General features: G+C 54.8%; 1 protein-coding gene across 2 annotated transcripts; it reads right to left on the bottom strand.

The window, feature by feature from the left end:
- Window positions 1–278: 278 nt before the first annotated feature.
- Window positions 279–15,809, bottom strand: ARHGAP45 (Rho GTPase activating protein 45). Of its 2 annotated transcripts, none has more exons than XM_053581483.1 (23): window positions 15,478–15,809; window positions 14,259–14,589; window positions 11,285–11,428; window positions 11,014–11,098; window positions 10,860–10,932; window positions 10,599–10,665; window positions 10,369–10,506; window positions 10,196–10,260; window positions 9,854–9,964; window positions 9,680–9,760; window positions 8,022–8,210; window positions 7,592–7,729; window positions 7,317–7,507; window positions 7,050–7,174; window positions 6,893–6,976; window positions 6,650–6,754; window positions 6,381–6,550; window positions 5,724–5,912; window positions 5,503–5,640; window positions 4,676–4,908; window positions 4,365–4,575; window positions 2,271–2,379; window positions 279–1,503 (listed from the first exon to the last, which is right to left on the bottom strand). In XM_053581483.1, the coding sequence occupies exons 1-23, from the start codon at window positions 15,565–15,567 to the stop codon at window positions 1,181–1,183; spliced, it is 3,390 nt and encodes a 1,129-aa protein (XP_053437458.1). In that variant the 5' UTR covers window positions 15,568–15,809; the 3' UTR covers window positions 279–1,180. The 2 variants fall into 2 exon arrangements, with proteins under 2 accessions (XP_053437458.1, XP_053437450.1); XM_053581475.1 differs by lacking the exon at window positions 15,478–15,809 and adding an exon at window positions 15,265–15,416.
- Between the last annotated feature and the right edge of the window lie 733 nt (window positions 15,810–16,542).

Below are 16,542 nucleotides of genomic sequence, written 5' to 3' on the forward strand. Positions count from 1 at the left end.
GTAATTTAAAATGCAGTTCTATACAGGAAGAACCTTGAAGATGGAGAAGGTACCTATCTTATGGAAAGTTTTGTCTGATAGCCCCAAGCTGTAAGTTTACCTGAAATGTTCACTTGATGGCTGAAATATACACAGCTTGTTGCAAAGACAACATTGGGCCTTCTGGCAAAATCTCTTCCCCACAGCCTTCCCCAGGACCCAGGAGACACTGGGGGGACCTTCTGTGCCCAGCCCAGCCCCTTCTCCTAACAAGGCTGCTGCTGCCACAGGAAACAAACCAGATTAAAAACTTTATTTGAAACAAAGTAAATGTGCATGTCAAAGAATTACATTGTAACCTGTAAGCAACTTCATCATGTACCTATATCCCAGGTATCCAAGCCTAGTTTTTTAAAAAAGTGAGGCTGTCCAGGCGGTGCCTGTGGCTCAGTGAGTAGAGCGCCAGCCCTGGCCAAACTGTAACAAAAAAATAGCCGGGAGTTGTGGCGGGCGCCTGTAGTCCCAGCTGCTCATGAGGCTGAGGCAGGAGAATCGCGTAAGCTCAAGAGCTGGAGGTTGCTGTGAGCTGTGACGTTACAGCACTCTACCAAAGGTGACAAAGTGAGACTCTGTTTCTACAAAAAAAAAAGTGAGGCTGTCCTGAAGGTGGTGTCTGGGCCCAGCCAACCTATGACCCAGGAAGCTGCACCAAAGGCCGGCCTCCACCCCATCCATGGCTTCTAGAATGGCCTCCTGCCCCAGATGCTGCTTTTGTCCAGACAACATGACAAGAAGAGGTCAGGGCAGGGCCTGCTGTCTACATGTCTTGCCTCAGCCTCCCGAGAAGCTGGGACTACAGGCGCCCGCCACAATGCCCCAGGGGGGAGTGAGAGGTACCCTAAGTAGGGACAGTTTCCTCCATCCACACAGTCCCATGGGTACCCGTAGCTCCAGGTCATGGAGGGGTGTGCAGAGTTCCCACAGCCTTGCTGACCCCTCATGCTCCTGGAAGCTTCTGGGCTCCTCTCCGCCGTGTGGGGTAAAAGGAAGAAGTTATGTATTGGTGGGATTATCCAAGTCCAGGTGCTTGTGGCAGCCACCCCAGAACAATGTGGCTGAGCTGCGCCCCAGGTCAGGAGCTCTTAGGAGAGAAGCTGGCTGTGGACCCTGCCTCAGCTCTGACATACTCTGGCTGGCTCTCTTAGCAGGTATCCATTGCAATCCGCCCACCACGGAGTCCCATGGTGGGCAGCCAGACCCACATCACATTGTTGGACTGGTTGGTGTTGTATGTGGAGAGCCGTTGAGCTGGACCATCCTCATCTTCATCACCATCCTCCCCAGCTGTGGTCTCCAGATGCTCCTCGCTGCCACTGCCGCTGCGGGGACCCTCCTCCAAGCTGGCCTCACTCTCCTGCTTCTCTAGGAAGTTGAAGTGGTGTAGGGCACTGGCGCCTGATGATGACAATACATCGGAGGCCTCCTCCAGCTCTGAGTCAGAGTCATTGGATGCAACACGGGATTCTGTGAAAGAAAAGAGACGTGTCCCATGACCAGAAGGGATGCCCAGGGTCAGCCGCCTTTGACACTGTGAGGCTGGCCCCATCTGAGTAACATCCTGGGGCCCATACCCTAACCAAGCTCCATCCCTTCATTTGGAAAGCAAACACTGGGGAAGCCTAGCGTGGTGCCTGGTATGTCTAGACACAACACATAGGCATCATTTTCACATTTAAGTTGTCCATTTCTAGGGCCAGGAGTGGTGGCTCATACCTGTAATCCTAGCACTCTGGGAGGCTGAGGTGAGTGGATTGCTTGAGCTCACAAGTTCAAGACCAGCCTGAGCAAGAGCAAGACCCTGTCTAAAAAATAGCCAGGCATTGTGGCAGGAGCCTGTAGTCCCAGCTACTCAGGAGGCTGAAGCAAGTGAATTGCTTGAGCCCAGGTATTTAAGGTTGCTGTGAGCCATGACACCACAGTACTCTACCCAGGGTGATAAAATGAAACTCTGTCTCAAAAAAAAAAGAAGAAAAAAGTCCATTTCTCAGCATAGACCTCAAAAAAGCATTGATTTGCTTGTGTTTACAACAGGAGGAAAGGAAAAAGAATGAATATTCAACAAAAGTGGTGTTCATAGCAGACAAAAATCCACAGAATGTGCAGCTCCTAGGCACTGAGATGTGAACTGGCTGTTGTGTGCACACAACACTGTGTCACCAGGCACCAGTGCCAGCTGGCAATGCATCCTGGCCTCCCCCAGGGCCAAGCAGTAACCGACCACACACACTCACCTTGTCCCCCATCCTCTGTCTCCTCTTGCAGGGGATAGGCAACCCCCTCACTGGCCTCCAGATATGGTACCTGGACAACCACTTCCGCCTGCTGGTTGGATGACCCACCCTGCAGGGACAGAACAAAAGTCAGGGCAGGGCTTCTGCTTCATCTTAGGTCTCATACATAAACAAAACCCTAAAAGTTACTGACACCAATGTTACTGAGGCTGTGACTGGACCGAACATTCCTATGTTCCTGACAGTTGGCTCTTATCAGGAAACAGAGCCACTCACACCCTCTACCGAACTCTAGGGCCTCAGAGCTCCTTCAGCAGCAGCAGCAGCAGCAGCAGCAGCAGATAATCCTAGCACTCTGGGAGGCCGAGGTGGGTGGATAGCTTGAGCTCACAAGTCCAAGACCAGCCTGAGCAAAATTGAGACCCACGTCTCTACTAAAAATAGAAAAACTGAGGCAAGAGGATCACTTAAACTCAAGAGTTGGAGTTGCTGTGAACTATGACATGACACTCTACACAGGGTGACAGCTTGAAACTCTGTCTCAAAAAAATGAATTCCTAGAAATGAAAACTTGTGGTGAAATTGAAACCTGGGGCAACACCCATGCTCAGTGGGTAGAGTGCCGGCCACACACACCCAGGCTGGAGGGTTCAAACCTGGCCGGGGCCAGCTAAACAGCAATGACAATGCAACAAAAAAAAACAAGCAGGGCTGGCTCAGTGCCTGTGGCTCAAGCAGCTAAGGCACCAGCCACATACACCTGAGCTGGTGGGTTTGAATCCAGCCTGGGCCCTCCAAACAACAATGACAGCTGCAACCAAAAAATAGCCAGGTGTTGTGGCGGGAGCCTGTAGTCCCAGCTACTTGGGAGGCAGAGACAGGAGAATTGCTTGAGCCCGGGAGTTGGAGGTTGCTGTGATCTGTGATGCCACAGCACTCTACCCAGGGTGACAGCTTGAGGCTCTGTCTCAAAAAAAAAAAAAAAAATAGCGGGGCATTGTGTCAGGCGCCTGTAGTCCCAGCTACTTAGGAGGCTAAGTCAAGAGAATTGCTTAAGCCCAAGAGTTTGAGGTTGTTGTGAGCTATGACACGGCGGCACTCTACTGAAGGTGACATAGTGAAACTCTATCTCAAAAAAGAAAAGAAAAGGGTGGCACCTGTGGCTCAAAGGAGTAGGGCACCAGCCCCATATACCAGAGGTAGTGGGTTCAAACCCAGCCCCAGCCCAAAACTGCAAAAAAAATGATAATAATAATAAATAAATAATAAAAAGTAATTTTTTTAGAAAAAGAAAAGACAGCCCAGCCAAACTGCAACAAAAAAGTAGCCAGGCATTATGGCAGATGCCTGTAGTCCCAGCTACTTGGTAGGCTGACTCAAGAGAATCGTCTAAGCCCAAGAGCTGGAGGTTGCTATGAGCTGTGATGCCATAGCACTCTACTGAGGGTGACAAAGTGAGACTATGTCTCTAAAAAAAAAAAAAGAGAAGAAAAGAAAAGAGAAAAAAGAAATTGAAACCTGGGCGGTGCCTGTGGCTCAGTGGGTAGGGCACTGGCTCCATATACCGAGGGTGGCAGGTTCAAACCCGGCCCCGGCCAAACTGCAAAAAAAAAAAAAATAGCTGGGTGTTGTGGCAGTCACCTGTAGTCCTGGCTACTTGGGAGGCTGAGGCAAGAGAATCTCTTAAGCCCAGGAGTTGGAGGTTGCTGTAAGCTGTGACGCCACAGCACTCCACCAAGGGCGATAAAGTGAGACTCTGTCTCTATTTAAAAAAAAAAGGAGAAAAAAAAAGAAATTGAAACCTGGCAGCTGGGTGCAGTAGCACCCAGCATAGCAAGCCAGTGACAGGAGTGGTAGATGGAGAGGTCTGATATGACCTCTAGTGAGGGGCGGCCACAGGATGTTTGAACCCCTAGGGGCTTGCCCTCAGACTCCAATGCACACATCATCCAGTTCTTTGCTTGGCAGGCACCACATTGGATCTGTCCAAATCCATCCTTTCCCCATCGTTGTTGGTGCATCTTTCCACCTCCACTGATCCCATAGCACTCCCTGTCACCCATGTGGATGCCCTGGTCAGACCTATGCCCTCACTTGGCTTTCAGGTGCCTCCTCCAGTTCATCCTCAAAGATCAGGCCATAATGGATGATGAGGGTCTCAATGATGCGGGCTTGGTGGGGGTAATCCACCAGTGAGGAGAGGGAAACAGTCGCCTCAGTGGGTCGGGGCCGCAGCAGGGTGGGCCCAAACACGATGCCCAGATTCCCAGGGGTCATCTTGTTGTCCTGTTCCACCTCCACGATCCTGGAGGGACAGGAGGGTGAGGGGGTGCCTGAGTGTCCCCCGGAGCCCCCTACCCCTACCCCACCTCCCTGCCGCCATGTCTCCTTGCCCCTGTCCTTACCTCTGTAGGTGCCGCAGCAGGTACTGCAGCGTGGCCCGGTTCTCAGGCGACAGGTCCCGCAGAAGCTCCCGCAGCCGGCCTGCCATAGCCACCTCTGGTGCCGGAGCCTTACTCTCAGAGGCATCCTGCCGGCCCCGCGAACTCGCCTTGGCTTCAGCCTCTGCCTTCAGGCTCTCCTTGGCCAGCCCCATGAGCTCGTGGTAGAGGCGGAAGGAGATGAGTGGCTCGGGCAGCTGCAGACCAGAGGGATTAACACCAGTATCTGGTAGGTCTAACACAGCCCAGGATACACCTACCTACTGTTACCGTCTCCAGGGCCAAGTGGCCACGCCCCTAGCCCTGCCATACCCCGGCCGAAGTCACGCCCCTAGTTTCACACACACACAGCGCCCGCCGCCCGCCTCTACCAGGATCTTGCAGTAGCCTCAGCCCTGCCCTGACCACGTCCACGCCCCTTAGGCCCTGACCTTGGCTCTAAGCTATGGCCATGCTCCACCAAACTGCGGGGACCCACCTAGCAATATGTTTCTGGCCCCGCCCCAGTACTAGTCCATAATCTGCCCTGGCCACGCCCGTAGGCTCAGCCCCACCTCTGCCCTGCTCTGACAGGTGGCGGGAGCTGGCTCGACCCCATACCCAGGATTAGGCCTACTCATGCCAAGGCGATGCCCCAGCCCCTCCCTTACCCAGTGCTGTCCCGCCCACCTGCACTTGTCCTGCACATCTGCACTTGCCCTGCACATCTGCACTTGCCCTGACCAACCATGCCTCTTCCAGGCGCTGGCTCTAGATTCGGCCTCTGCCCTATCCACCTTCAGTGGTCTCACCTGGCGCAGGTAGAGCTTGAGGACATTGCTGATGTCATGGGGTGAGGCCTGTGACAACTCCACCAGCTCCTTGCCGTTCTCAAAGGCCTGGCACAGCTTCTCCACACGTGTCTTTACCCCATTGACCCGGTAGATGCCCTGGGGGACCCAGCCAGCCTTAGCCCATGCTCACCTCCCTGCCCAGGCCACCCAAGATTCGCCCCCTCTGCATCCTGCCTCACCTTTGTACGCAACGCCCGGTGCTCGATCTCGCAGACACACTTTTTGATGATGAAGGGCACACCATCAGGGGTGCCGCGGGCCGCCTGGCCAAAGTCCTGACCGAAGAGTTGCAGCCGGCCCTGCAGCTTCTTGTGGCCACACTGGATGGCCAGGGTCTCCAGACACTTCTTGTGGCAGGCCAAGCAGCACTGGGACGGGTGTGGAGTGAGCCCCAGACCATGCCCCATATCCAGCAAGCACTGACATTCTGCTCCTGCCCATCAGAGCCCCGCTCCAACCAGGCAGCTTGTTCAACCCCACAGAAGGCTCCTGTCTATCACTCAGCCTCCTCTTCTTCCTACCCCTTGGGTTTCCTGCAGAAGCCCAGTGCCTTTATACTGGCTGTGCCCTCTTCCTGGAATGTTCTACCCTGGATGCCCTTAGGGTGCTCTTTATCCTCCAGATCTCTCCCTAGCCTCTGTTCCTTAGAGAGCCCCCCCTGCCCCTCAAAGCTGAAAGAGCCCACCTCACTGCCTCCCTATACTTCCTTGCAAACAGCTATATACCCAAAAGCTTCCCACCATTCCTTGCTCTGTGCCAGAACCTCCTGAGGCATACAGGCCATCTGGGTACCTGGCACCCCACAGACATCGGCCATCCATGGGGATCCTACCTACCTCCTCACACTCAGCACCCTGGAAGTAGACATAGCTGTTGCACTCCCGGCACTTGGCTGGTGTGCGGAGCTTTCGGAGCCGGTGGGTGCGGGCAGCCTTGGACAGCCCTACGTTGCGGAAGGGCCCACTGGGCATAGCTGGTAGTTCAGGGGCCATGCCGTTCAGGTCATCTGGGGGCAAGATGGGTAGCTGGTATTACCCAGGTAGGTCAGGGCCCATAGACTGTGTCCAAACCTCCCTTCTCCCCACAGCCCATTTGGGATGCTTACCCTGCTCAAAGGCTGAAGCTCCTGCACTACCCTCCTGGTCTGCCAGCTCCTCACTGGAGGACATGGTGCCACTGGACGATGTTCGCTCAAACTTCTTAAAGTCCCCTGAGCAGGAAACAGGGCTATCAGACACTCCAAGCCAGGAGCAAGGCCACAGGGCCCATGTGGAACTCTCTAGCACTCCCAGTGCATGATGAGCCCACTGAGACTCCCCTGCCCCAGCCCACCCAGCAGGCTCCTCACCTGAGCTGGTGCCAGTGTCCAGATTGCCAACTGAATCTGAAATCGAGATCGGCCACGACTTATGTACCTGGTGTCCTCGTCCACCTGAGGAGGGAGGCATCTGTAATGAAGGGCTCAGGGAGCCATTGCCTGCTCCATAAGCCCACTGGACACTCACCCCTGTGTCCTTTGGAAAGTGTCTCCTCATGGGAGCCACCTTCCTCTAGGGGACTGCCGGTGGTCTCTGCTCCTGCAGCATCACCAGTGTTGAAGCTGCCCTTTCGGACACGCATGACGGGGGACCTGTTGGGAGGGATAGTGAGGAGGATGAGCCCTGGTGGGGAGGCATGGAGTCCTTAAGCCCTCCTGGTGGACAAGTGGGAAGCCCAGCTCTCCCAGACACGGATATGTACACTAGGGACTGGGTGGGCAGGCAGCAGAGTACCAGGCATTGGTGGAAACATGGGGCTCAAAGTCGTAGTGCACGTCGGGTTCCTCCCCACGCTGCAGCTGGCGCACGTGGGAGGCATACTGCTGGCCTGGGTCATACAGCTTGCTGCTCTCACACAGCATCTGGAAGTGTACTGGCAGTGGGGCTGTCTGCATGTGCATCATCTGGTAGTAGGAGATAGTGGCCTGTGGGTAGTAAATGAGGGCAGCAAAGTCAGGAGGCTGGACCAGTAGCTGCCCCCATCCTGGTGGTTGGAGCCTGACACACACCGACTTGATTGTTTGATCACTCTGTCGGATGACCTCCTGGATCTGCCGCAATGCTGTCACCTTGGTGTCTTCCAGCTCCTGCTTCTGTGTCTTAGCATCTGCCACGCATGTGCGATAGGTGGCCATGGCCTCCTCTGCCTGGGGAAGGGTGTGGGGCACAGGCAGGGTTCGGCTAGGGGCTCAGCCCTCAGGGCATTGCAAGGCCTAATTCAGAAGTCCCAGGGACAAGCCAGGCAGGGAAGGGTGGGAAGGGCCCTCTAGGGAGGACACATAGCCTGGCAAAGGCCTAGAAGTAGGAAATTTTACACATTGCTTCAAGAAAGGCCACCTCATCACTTCTCGGCCTTTTGGCTAAGATCAAGTGTGTGACAAAAGGCCACCTCAGTCTTCACTTCCAGGATCCCCTATGCCACCTCCCTGTCAGCCTCACCTTGTTCTTGGCTTCCTCTTCCAGCCGCCGCCGTTTGTCCAGGTTCTTGGAGACTGCACTGCCAGCCCCAGGCCCGGTGGCTGCCTGTTCCTCCTCAGCCTTGGCCACAAGGAAGCGGGCCTTGTCATGGTCCTCACAGCGCTGACTGTAGCCCTGCTTGGCCTTGCGCAGGTTGGACTCTGCCTCTTGCTGTGGGTGTATGGTGTGGAGCCTGGTCTGACCCTAGCCCCCAAATGGACTCTGTCCCCAGCCTCCTCCCTCCCTTCTTCCCACCCCCATCTCTCTCGCTAGGAACTCTCAGCACAGATGGGAAAGCAGAGGGACAGGGGGCAGCAGCAGAACAGGAGGTGGCCTCTGCAGTGGGACCCTTTGAGATGGCCTCCGCAGTGGGACTCATTTTACAGCCCAGGAAGCTGAAGCACAAGAGACACAAACTGTGTCATCCACCAACACCTACACCAACCCCCCACTGGAGCAGCCTGGTGTCTCCAGCCTCTGTCTCTTTCACTTCCCTTCTCACCGATGAGCACAGAGAGGCCGCATAGGCAGGAAGTCAAGCACCCTCAGGGTTGGCAGGAAGAGCAGTTAGTCAAAAACCAGTGGGCCTTCGGGAGAGCTGCACCTCTACAGACTACACCATCAGACACTCAAACATAAAGAAAGAACCAATACAGATACTAGGAGAAACTAGGAAAAATAACCCCAGTGCAGGAAAGGCTTTTTCTGAGTGACATAAAACTCAGAGACCATAACAGAAAAGACTACCACTAACAATAAACTGCTACTAACAATCACAGGTTTCTACCTGGTAAAACAGGCCATGGGTAAAATCAAGAGACAAACAATAAACACAGGGATTGGGGGGGGGATGAGTCCATAATGCTTATCATTAAAGGTGTTCTCTTATATGTAAAGAGCTCTGGAAAATCAACAAAAAACAAGCTACTGTCTGATCCAAAGTGCACAAAGAAGAGGAACAGAGAGATCACAAAGGAATAAAAGCACTGCTGTGGTATGGAAGAGGAGCTGGAACACTCACACCTTTGATGGAGCCATTCCCTTTTGGGCACTGATTCAAGATAAATTCTCAAATGTCCTTAAGATGGGGCAAAAGCTTGTCATAGCAATCATGCCTGAAATAACAATAGCTCAGAAACAGCCAAAATGTTCATCAATAGAGTTAGTGAAATACACCACTCAGCTTCCACAGCTGAGGACTGTGCGGCTGAAAAATGAGGGCAAGGATGTTTCTTGGGGACTGATGTGGGGTCAGCAAGGCTCTTTGTATGGAGCAAGCATAACACTGGGAACAGAACACAGTGTGACGGCTGACACTGAATGCACAAAAGTGGACTGGTGTGTATTTGCTGGTATTTACCAAAGGTGCCAGGAGGGTGCTTTTCACCACAGACCCTGATAACATAACAAAAAAGCAAACAAGATGGTGGTGTCTTTGAAAGAGCCCAAAAGAGAAGTGGGAAAAGGATATTAACACAGGAACGTGGAGCATCCACCAGACATAAGAGATGAGGCCTCAGTTTCTCTTCAATCTGGGGACTTGTTCCTTGCAATAACAGCCAGCCCCATGCACACACAGACGTCTGTGCCTGCACTAGGCCAGCCACCCCACCCTGCCTGCCCCCGCCCACCAGCCCTACCAGCTTCCTCTGGGCGCGGTGCCAGGACTCTTTGATCTCTTTCCTGCGCTTCTCATGCTCAAGCCTCCGCAGGGTCAGGGGCTGGGATGAGACGGGCTGTGAGTGCGGACCCTGGCACCACTCCCACTCAGCCCACCCACCTGAGCGCAACCCAGCCACCCAGGCGTAGCCCACCTGCATGAATGTCTGGGTCTGCAGCGTGCCTACTGCCTGCACCATGCCATGCCCAAACTCCAGGTCCTGTTCCAGGGCCAGTGAATAGATGGACAAGAGAGGCATGTGGGGCTGTGGAGTGGAGCAGGGGTAGTCACTGATGTGGGGAGAGATAGGGATGGGGCAGCCCAGCATCCTGAGCCTGCCACTTCCCTTGGCCCTTCAGCCACCCAGCCACCCACTGTTAGCCCCATAGTATAGAGAGGAAGTCCCTGCTCTCAAGACCCCGAGGCTCCTGGCAGGGGGGCTGAGACTCACACCCAGGCCCAAGGGACCCCTGGCCGCTACTGGCCTGACCACTACCTCCTGCATAACGCTCTGTCTGCAGTTGTGCACGATCTTCTGCAGGCCTTTGGCAAACTCCATCTCTGCAATTCAGGGAGGGGTGTGAGGTGCAGGAGAAGCTTGCCAAACCCAGCTCACCCAGATCTCCTACATGACAGGCCCTGACCTACCCGTTGGGACCCAACTCTTACCCAGGGTGGTCCGCTTTTCCAGGTAGCCTATGAGGTCCTTCATGTACTTGGCCATGTTCTTGGCATACTGCAGGGCAGCATCCACACCACCCTCACAGCGCTGTAGCAGCAGGTCTACCTCCTCTGGAGGCAGGCAGCCTGCAGGGATGATGGCTCAGCCTTGGCTTGGCTCTCCACCACCCAGCCTACCATTCAAGGGCCTGCCTGCCTGTCACTTAGTGGTGACTCACCTGTGTCACAGTCCTCAGCGCTGAGAGGGGTGCCCTCATTGCCTGATCCATACAAGTTCTCCATGGACTGTGTAGGAGGGAGACATGGGTGAGACCAGCCTCATGCCAGTCCCTGCTGGAGGCCCACCCTGCAGGGGATGATCATGCCCCCTTGACAGACAGGAAGACTGAGGTGCACACAGAATGCAGAATTGCCATGCCATGCAGACCTGCACCCCTGCAGCATCTAGCACCTGGATATAGGGAGGACCCCGTACTCACCTGGCTAGGGTCCCCAGGAGGTACTGCCAGGAGGGTGCTGCTGTCCACTTCACCCATGAGGAATTCAGACACACTGTAGGGCTGGGGTGTCAGCATCACAAGGTAAAGGAGCCCCCACATTCCCCCACCCTGATCCTCAGGCTTCTGCACTCACGTGCTACTAAAGGACACGGCGATTGTCTCCAGGGCCTTCTCAAACTCCCTCTTGTCTGACTCATTATTGCATTCATAATGGAAAGCTGGGAGGCAGAAACAAGGCCAAAGAGGTTGCCATCTCTGAGACTAACTGATGGGAGCCCTTAGCCCAGGGGGATCTTGTGCCTGTCAAACACCTATGCATCCTTCAAAACTCACTTCAAATAGCCCCTCCTCCAGGAAGCCCTCCCAGGTAGAAAGCCCTTGCTGCCCTGTCCCAGCTGGCTGACCTTTGATCTTGGCAATGAGGGTGCCAGCAGCCGTGAGTGTCTCCACGGTGTTCAGCAGCGGGTACTTGGAGATGACCTGGCGCATTACACGTAATGACTCACCCAGGCATTCATGGGCCAATGGCCGGCGGGCCTCAAGGAGGTCTGCTGGGCAGAGTCAGTATGAACAGGGGAGTAGGGGCCTGGTCCTCGTGAAAGTCTATCTCCCCACTCCCTCCTCCTCAGATCTCCTGTCCCTAGATAGGGAAATCAAAGCAGAAGTGGGAGAAGGCAGGAGTCCAAGGCTCACTATGAGACCTCAAGTGGGGCACTGTCCCCTGCTGTACAGTCCCTTCTGCTCAGAACACTCTTTTCCTGTCCCTCTAGAAAGCAAACTCCTGCTTATCCTTCAAGTTGTAGTCTGAGGGCCCCTTTCTCCATGCAGTCCACCTGTCTTTTTTCTTGCCGTAGACTGTTAGGACTTCTCAAAGTCCTGTCCAGCCCTCTCCCTGCTCTGCCTACCTGCGCACTGTGCCCCAAGGAACCCCATCATCTCACTCTCTTCTGGCAGCTATCCCAGGAGACAGGTCCTATCATCCTTCTCATTTTGCACAAGGAAACTATGAGGCACAGAGAGGGGAAGTCATTTCTCAACAAGCACACAACTTTCCCATTACTTCTGAAGGCATGATAATACCAGACAGAAGGCCCTGCCTGGCCTAGCTTTATCTCTAAGGCAATAGGGAGCCACAGAAGATGTTAGAGGAGAGGAGGATCATGGTCAGATCTGCGTGTTGGAATGTGGCTTTAAATGCCCTACTGAAATGTTCTCTATTGGAAGAAATTTAAAAAGAAAGAAAGAAAGAAAGAAAAGGTAGAGCATCCACTAGTGCTGCCAAGGTGAAAATATCCTGAGACACAGAACTGGAGTTAGCCTGGTGACTAGCTGGACAGCTTTGACCTCACCCTGTGACTGTGAAGAGGGTGCTCAAAGAACTAAAATATGAAAGTAAGTGCCTCATCCATTTTAGCACTGAGGACTGCCCTCTTACCTGCCACTGGTTCCTCCTGCCTCCCTCCTCCAGTGCTAGAGCACATCTTTGCTGACTGCATCCAGGCAACTCAAGGAGGTGGGAAGGGGCTTCAGAAATCTGGAGAAGCTGGCTAGGGAATCGTCAGGCCACATCCCTTCCTGGAACATTCCTTCTATGCACCTGGGCCCCTCACCACCAGGGTCTTGGCCACTAAGGTCTTTGCGGCACCTCTCCACAGGGGAAGCTGACTCAAGGCGGGACCCCTTGACGAAGCCCCAAGATGCCCAGCTTGGCACGGCCAAGGCAAGTGTGGGGCAGCTGCGGCCTCCCCAGCCGGCAGCTAACAAAGAGTCCCGGACTAAAAATGTCCCTGATGCCATGTACTTCTGGCCAGGCTGGGTGACCCTGCACCCCACACACTGCCCTCACCTTGGGTTCCCCTCTCTGTGCCTCAGTTTTCTTGTGCAGTGCAGGGGGCCCTCCTCCAGCACTGGATGCACCCTCCCGCAGATACACATAGCCTGACTGCTGTCAGGGTGCAGAGATCATGACCCTGGGGATGAGATGACTGATTGTTGGGGGGTGTCTCTGGTAGCCAGCAAGTAGCCAAACTGGCTCAAGCTGGTCCAGAGGCCCTACCTCCAGAGAGGAAAACCACACCCTGGCCCTCCCCCCACCAGCCAGGGTCCTTGGCTCCCCTCACTTGTAGCACAAGAGTTTGAGTTTGGACCTGAGGCAGTATAATCCAGGTAGGGAGGGCTGGCTGGGTCCTATAATAATGACAAAATGCTGAGGACATTTAGTTACAGTCTCAGCAACCCTGTTGGGTGACCAAATCACCTGAGGTCTAGAGTGAGGAGGGGCCCTCCTAGGGTCTCTCAGGGGACAGGGTAGCATCTAGGCCCATAGCTTCAAGGGCAGGCTGCCCTCAAAGTGCAGGGAGGGGTGCCTGGCCCAGTCTTTCAGCAAGATGCCAGCTGGCTGAGACCCATCCAGGCCAGGCCTCCAAGGAAGCATCAGGATGGGAAAGGAATTGAGATTAGAGTTTCCCCAGGAAAACTGCCTAGCCCCAGCCCCTGGGACCAGATAACCTCAAGGGCTCCCACCCGTGCTGCAGAGCCCCACTTAATGCATGGCCCCCAAAGGCACAGAGGCTGCTCTGCAGGCTGAGATCAAACCCCAGCTACTGCTGGGTGTTGGGTGACTAAAGGTTCAAGGCCTCACTAGAGACTTGGTTTCATCATCTGTAAAACAGGCAGCTGGGTAGGAGGGTAGGCCAGAGCGTTTGGCACAACCCTGGCACTGGTTTCTGGGAGATGCTGGTAGGTGCTGGAGGCAGCACAGGCGGTGCCTACAGGCTACCAGGGACAAACAGGAAGCAGATGAAAATAACGTGACAGGAAGCTGGGCTGTCAGCAGCCCCATGAAGGAGAAAACGGAACTGCCATTCCACCAGCTACTCACTCCCAATATCTCTAGCAGTTTGACATCTGCGACCAGGCTTTTGTCACTTTCAAATCTCTCTCCACCCAGACCTCAGCCAACCTCCAGTCCATATCATCCCAAAACACAGATCTGACCACATCTATCCTACTCTAACACTTTCTGTGGCTCCCCACACCCCTCAGGATAACGCCAGAATTCCCCTGCTTAGTGTTCTCATGCCTTCATCCTCACACACCTCATACAACCAGTTGCATCCCACACCTTGGCCCCCTAATGCATTCTGCATCTCCCTGTGTTTCTAAGCCTGTGCACAAGACATTCCCTCTGCCATTCTCTCCTAGATGACACTAAACTTCTACATGTTCCTCAGAGCTTTAGCTGTCCTGGCCTCTTCTAGAAAGCCCTCCCTGTAATCCTCTCCTGAGCCTCTCTAAGTCCTTCCCTCTGTCCTTTCTTGATGCTTCAGGGTTAGAGAGATCTGTGTCCACTCTGCTTGTGTCCCTGCTGGCTCTCACCATCGCGCAACACACACTCCTTGAGTTTCTCTAGGCCCTCAGCAAAACGGGCCACGTCGGCCAGCAGGTGGGAGATGTCCTCAATAGCATCAGGGCAGGGACCCTCCGTAGGTAGCTCGCTGGGGCTGGCGGCTGCCAGAGGACTTCGGTGGCCCCGGCCTAGTGTCCAGGAGGTAGCACCAGACAGTGGGAAGCCAGCTGCACTGGCATGGCGGCTCAGGCTGGTGGGCCGCTTCAGTGTGCCTGTGGCCTTGACACCCGAGGATGTAGCTGGTGGCTCCAAGCTTGGTGGAGGGAACACGGCTTCAGCCCCTTCTTTCCTGGGCAGCTCCTTGGGGGGGAGGACTGGTAAAAGGGGTGCTCCAACTTGGAAGCTGCCTCAGTTTCCCCACAAATGAAATGGGGCCTTGGAGGACCTTTAGCCTGACCCCACAGGGGTCAAAGGCCAGACGTTACAGGGCTGAGATTTAGAACCATACCCCCCCACACCTGTTACCCAACATCCCTTTCCCTAGAGCTTTCACAAACAACGGTCCTGCCCAAACCACAGCCATGGGCGGGGACTGTGGGGAGCATGGGGGCGGAGAACCCCACTTCCTGGTGGGGGTAGGGAAAGTGAGGAGAGGGTCCATGGCCATTGGCCCTCAACCAGGCTCCAGTAGATTCACCTACTTTCAGGTAAAGATACCTATGATGATTCCTGTACTCTAAGGGTCCAATAGACCCCTAAGTATCACAGATACTCCTGGGCCTTGTAGAAAAACACCCCCAGGTCCCTGGACCCAATGGATCCTTTTACAGGGCCTGTTGCTTCAGTCCAGTGGCCAGGCTATAGCCCTCCCACTTCTCAAAGGTTTCCAGAACCTGTAGGTTTCCTGAGCCCCCATCCTTCAGTGTCCTAAACCCAACATTACCCACCCACCCCCCCCAGGCACCCTTCCTTCCTACTTCCTGGGCACCACAACTGGCCCTGGGTATGTGGTGGCCACTCCCAAAGTGTCCCTACCGTGAAGCGAACGCCAAAGTCCTGTTCTATCCTCTGTGGCCCCTGCTGTCCTGCCCGGTAGGGGCTGTAGCTGGTGTGGGCCCCCCACCTTCCCAGCATGGTGCTGTTGGCCCAGGCCCCACTGGGCCCTGAGCACAGGGCACGTCCCTATCCCCCCTGCAGACTGGGATATCAGTAGGTCCCCTCCCAGCTCTGTGAAGAGGCTCGACTCACCCCCAAGGGCAGTGGGCTGGGACTTCCTGCCCGGTTCTTTTTCGAGATAGAAGGGGTTTTCATGAGCTCCCGTTTCTTCCTGGAGAACATGGTGGGGCTGCGTCCTGGTCGCCCAAGGGTTGAGGGCTTTTATTGAGCAGGCTGGGGGTCTCAGTACTGCAGGTTTTGGCGCTGGCTGCCTTGGGGACACATTGTCTCCAGCCACCCCCTCCCCAGCTGTCAGGCCCACGTGATAGGCCCAGCCCTCATTGGCCGGCCCTCTCCTCCACAGGAAAGAGCTTCAGAAGGCAGCGCCCCAGACTCACCCCCCACCCCTTCCAGCCTCAGCCTGCAGCTCTGCAGAGTGGGCGCAAAGATGCAGTTGCAGGCCGTCTCCAACCTTGGCTCCACCCTTCACTTCCGCTTTCAAGGGAGGAGCTCTGCGCCCCTGCGGGTGTTGAATGGGATGCCCCTGCTGGCATTGGCACCCTCAGCGGGTACTGAGCAGTCAGCTACAGGGATATTGTTCCTCACTTGGACATGCCCAGTCATGACTAGGAGCAAAGGAACATGAGTGCTTCTTAGTCATGACATAAGCATAAGCATGATGACATGCAGAGATGTGGCTTTGCACATGTGCTCAGCTCCACGGATAAAACAGAAGATGTAGCTCGGCACCTGTAGCACAGCAGTTAGAGCACCAGCTACATACACCAAGGCTGGCATGTTTGAACCCAGCCTGGGCCAGCCAAACAACAATGACAACTGAAACAAAAAATAGCCGAGTGTTGTGGTGGGCGCCTGTAGTCCGAGCTACTTGGGAGGCTGAGGCAAGAGAATTGCTTAAGCCCAAGAGTTTGAGGTTGCTGTGAGCTGTAATGCCACAGCACTCTACCGAGGGTGACATAGTGGGACTCTGTCTCAAAAAAAAAAAAACAGAAGATGCTGCACTTCACACTTAAGACGGAGCACATAGACACCAGCCTGAAGTTGCCTGCCCTAAAGACCCCCTTTTTCCTGGAGGTGAGCCCCTGTCTTAACTTCTCTGGTCACCTGCCCTGCAAACCCTAAGGCCTTGTCAGGGCT

Source organism: Nycticebus coucang, chromosome 2 (assembly GCF_027406575.1).
Source record: "Nycticebus coucang isolate mNycCou1 chromosome 2, mNycCou1.pri, whole genome shotgun sequence".
Classification (NCBI taxonomy): domain Eukaryota; kingdom Metazoa; phylum Chordata; class Mammalia; order Primates; family Lorisidae; genus Nycticebus; species Nycticebus coucang.

What these genes read in the sequence shown, in the direction of transcription:
- ARHGAP45 (XM_053581475.1), bottom strand. Translation starts at nt 15,363, where the DNA reads ATGCTGGGAAGGTGGGGGGCCCACACCAGCTACAGCCCCTACCGGGCA. An exon ending in ACTTTGGCGTTCGCTTCACG is followed by an intron (nt 14,590 to 15,264) that starts GTAGGGACACTT and finishes CTCCCCCCCAAG; the next exon opens with GAGCTGCCCAGGAAAGAAGG. An exon ending in AGACCCAGACATTCATGCAG is followed by an intron (nt 9,761 to 9,853) that starts GTGGGCTACGCC and finishes GTCTCATCCCAG; the next exon opens with CCCCTGACCCTGCGGAGGCT.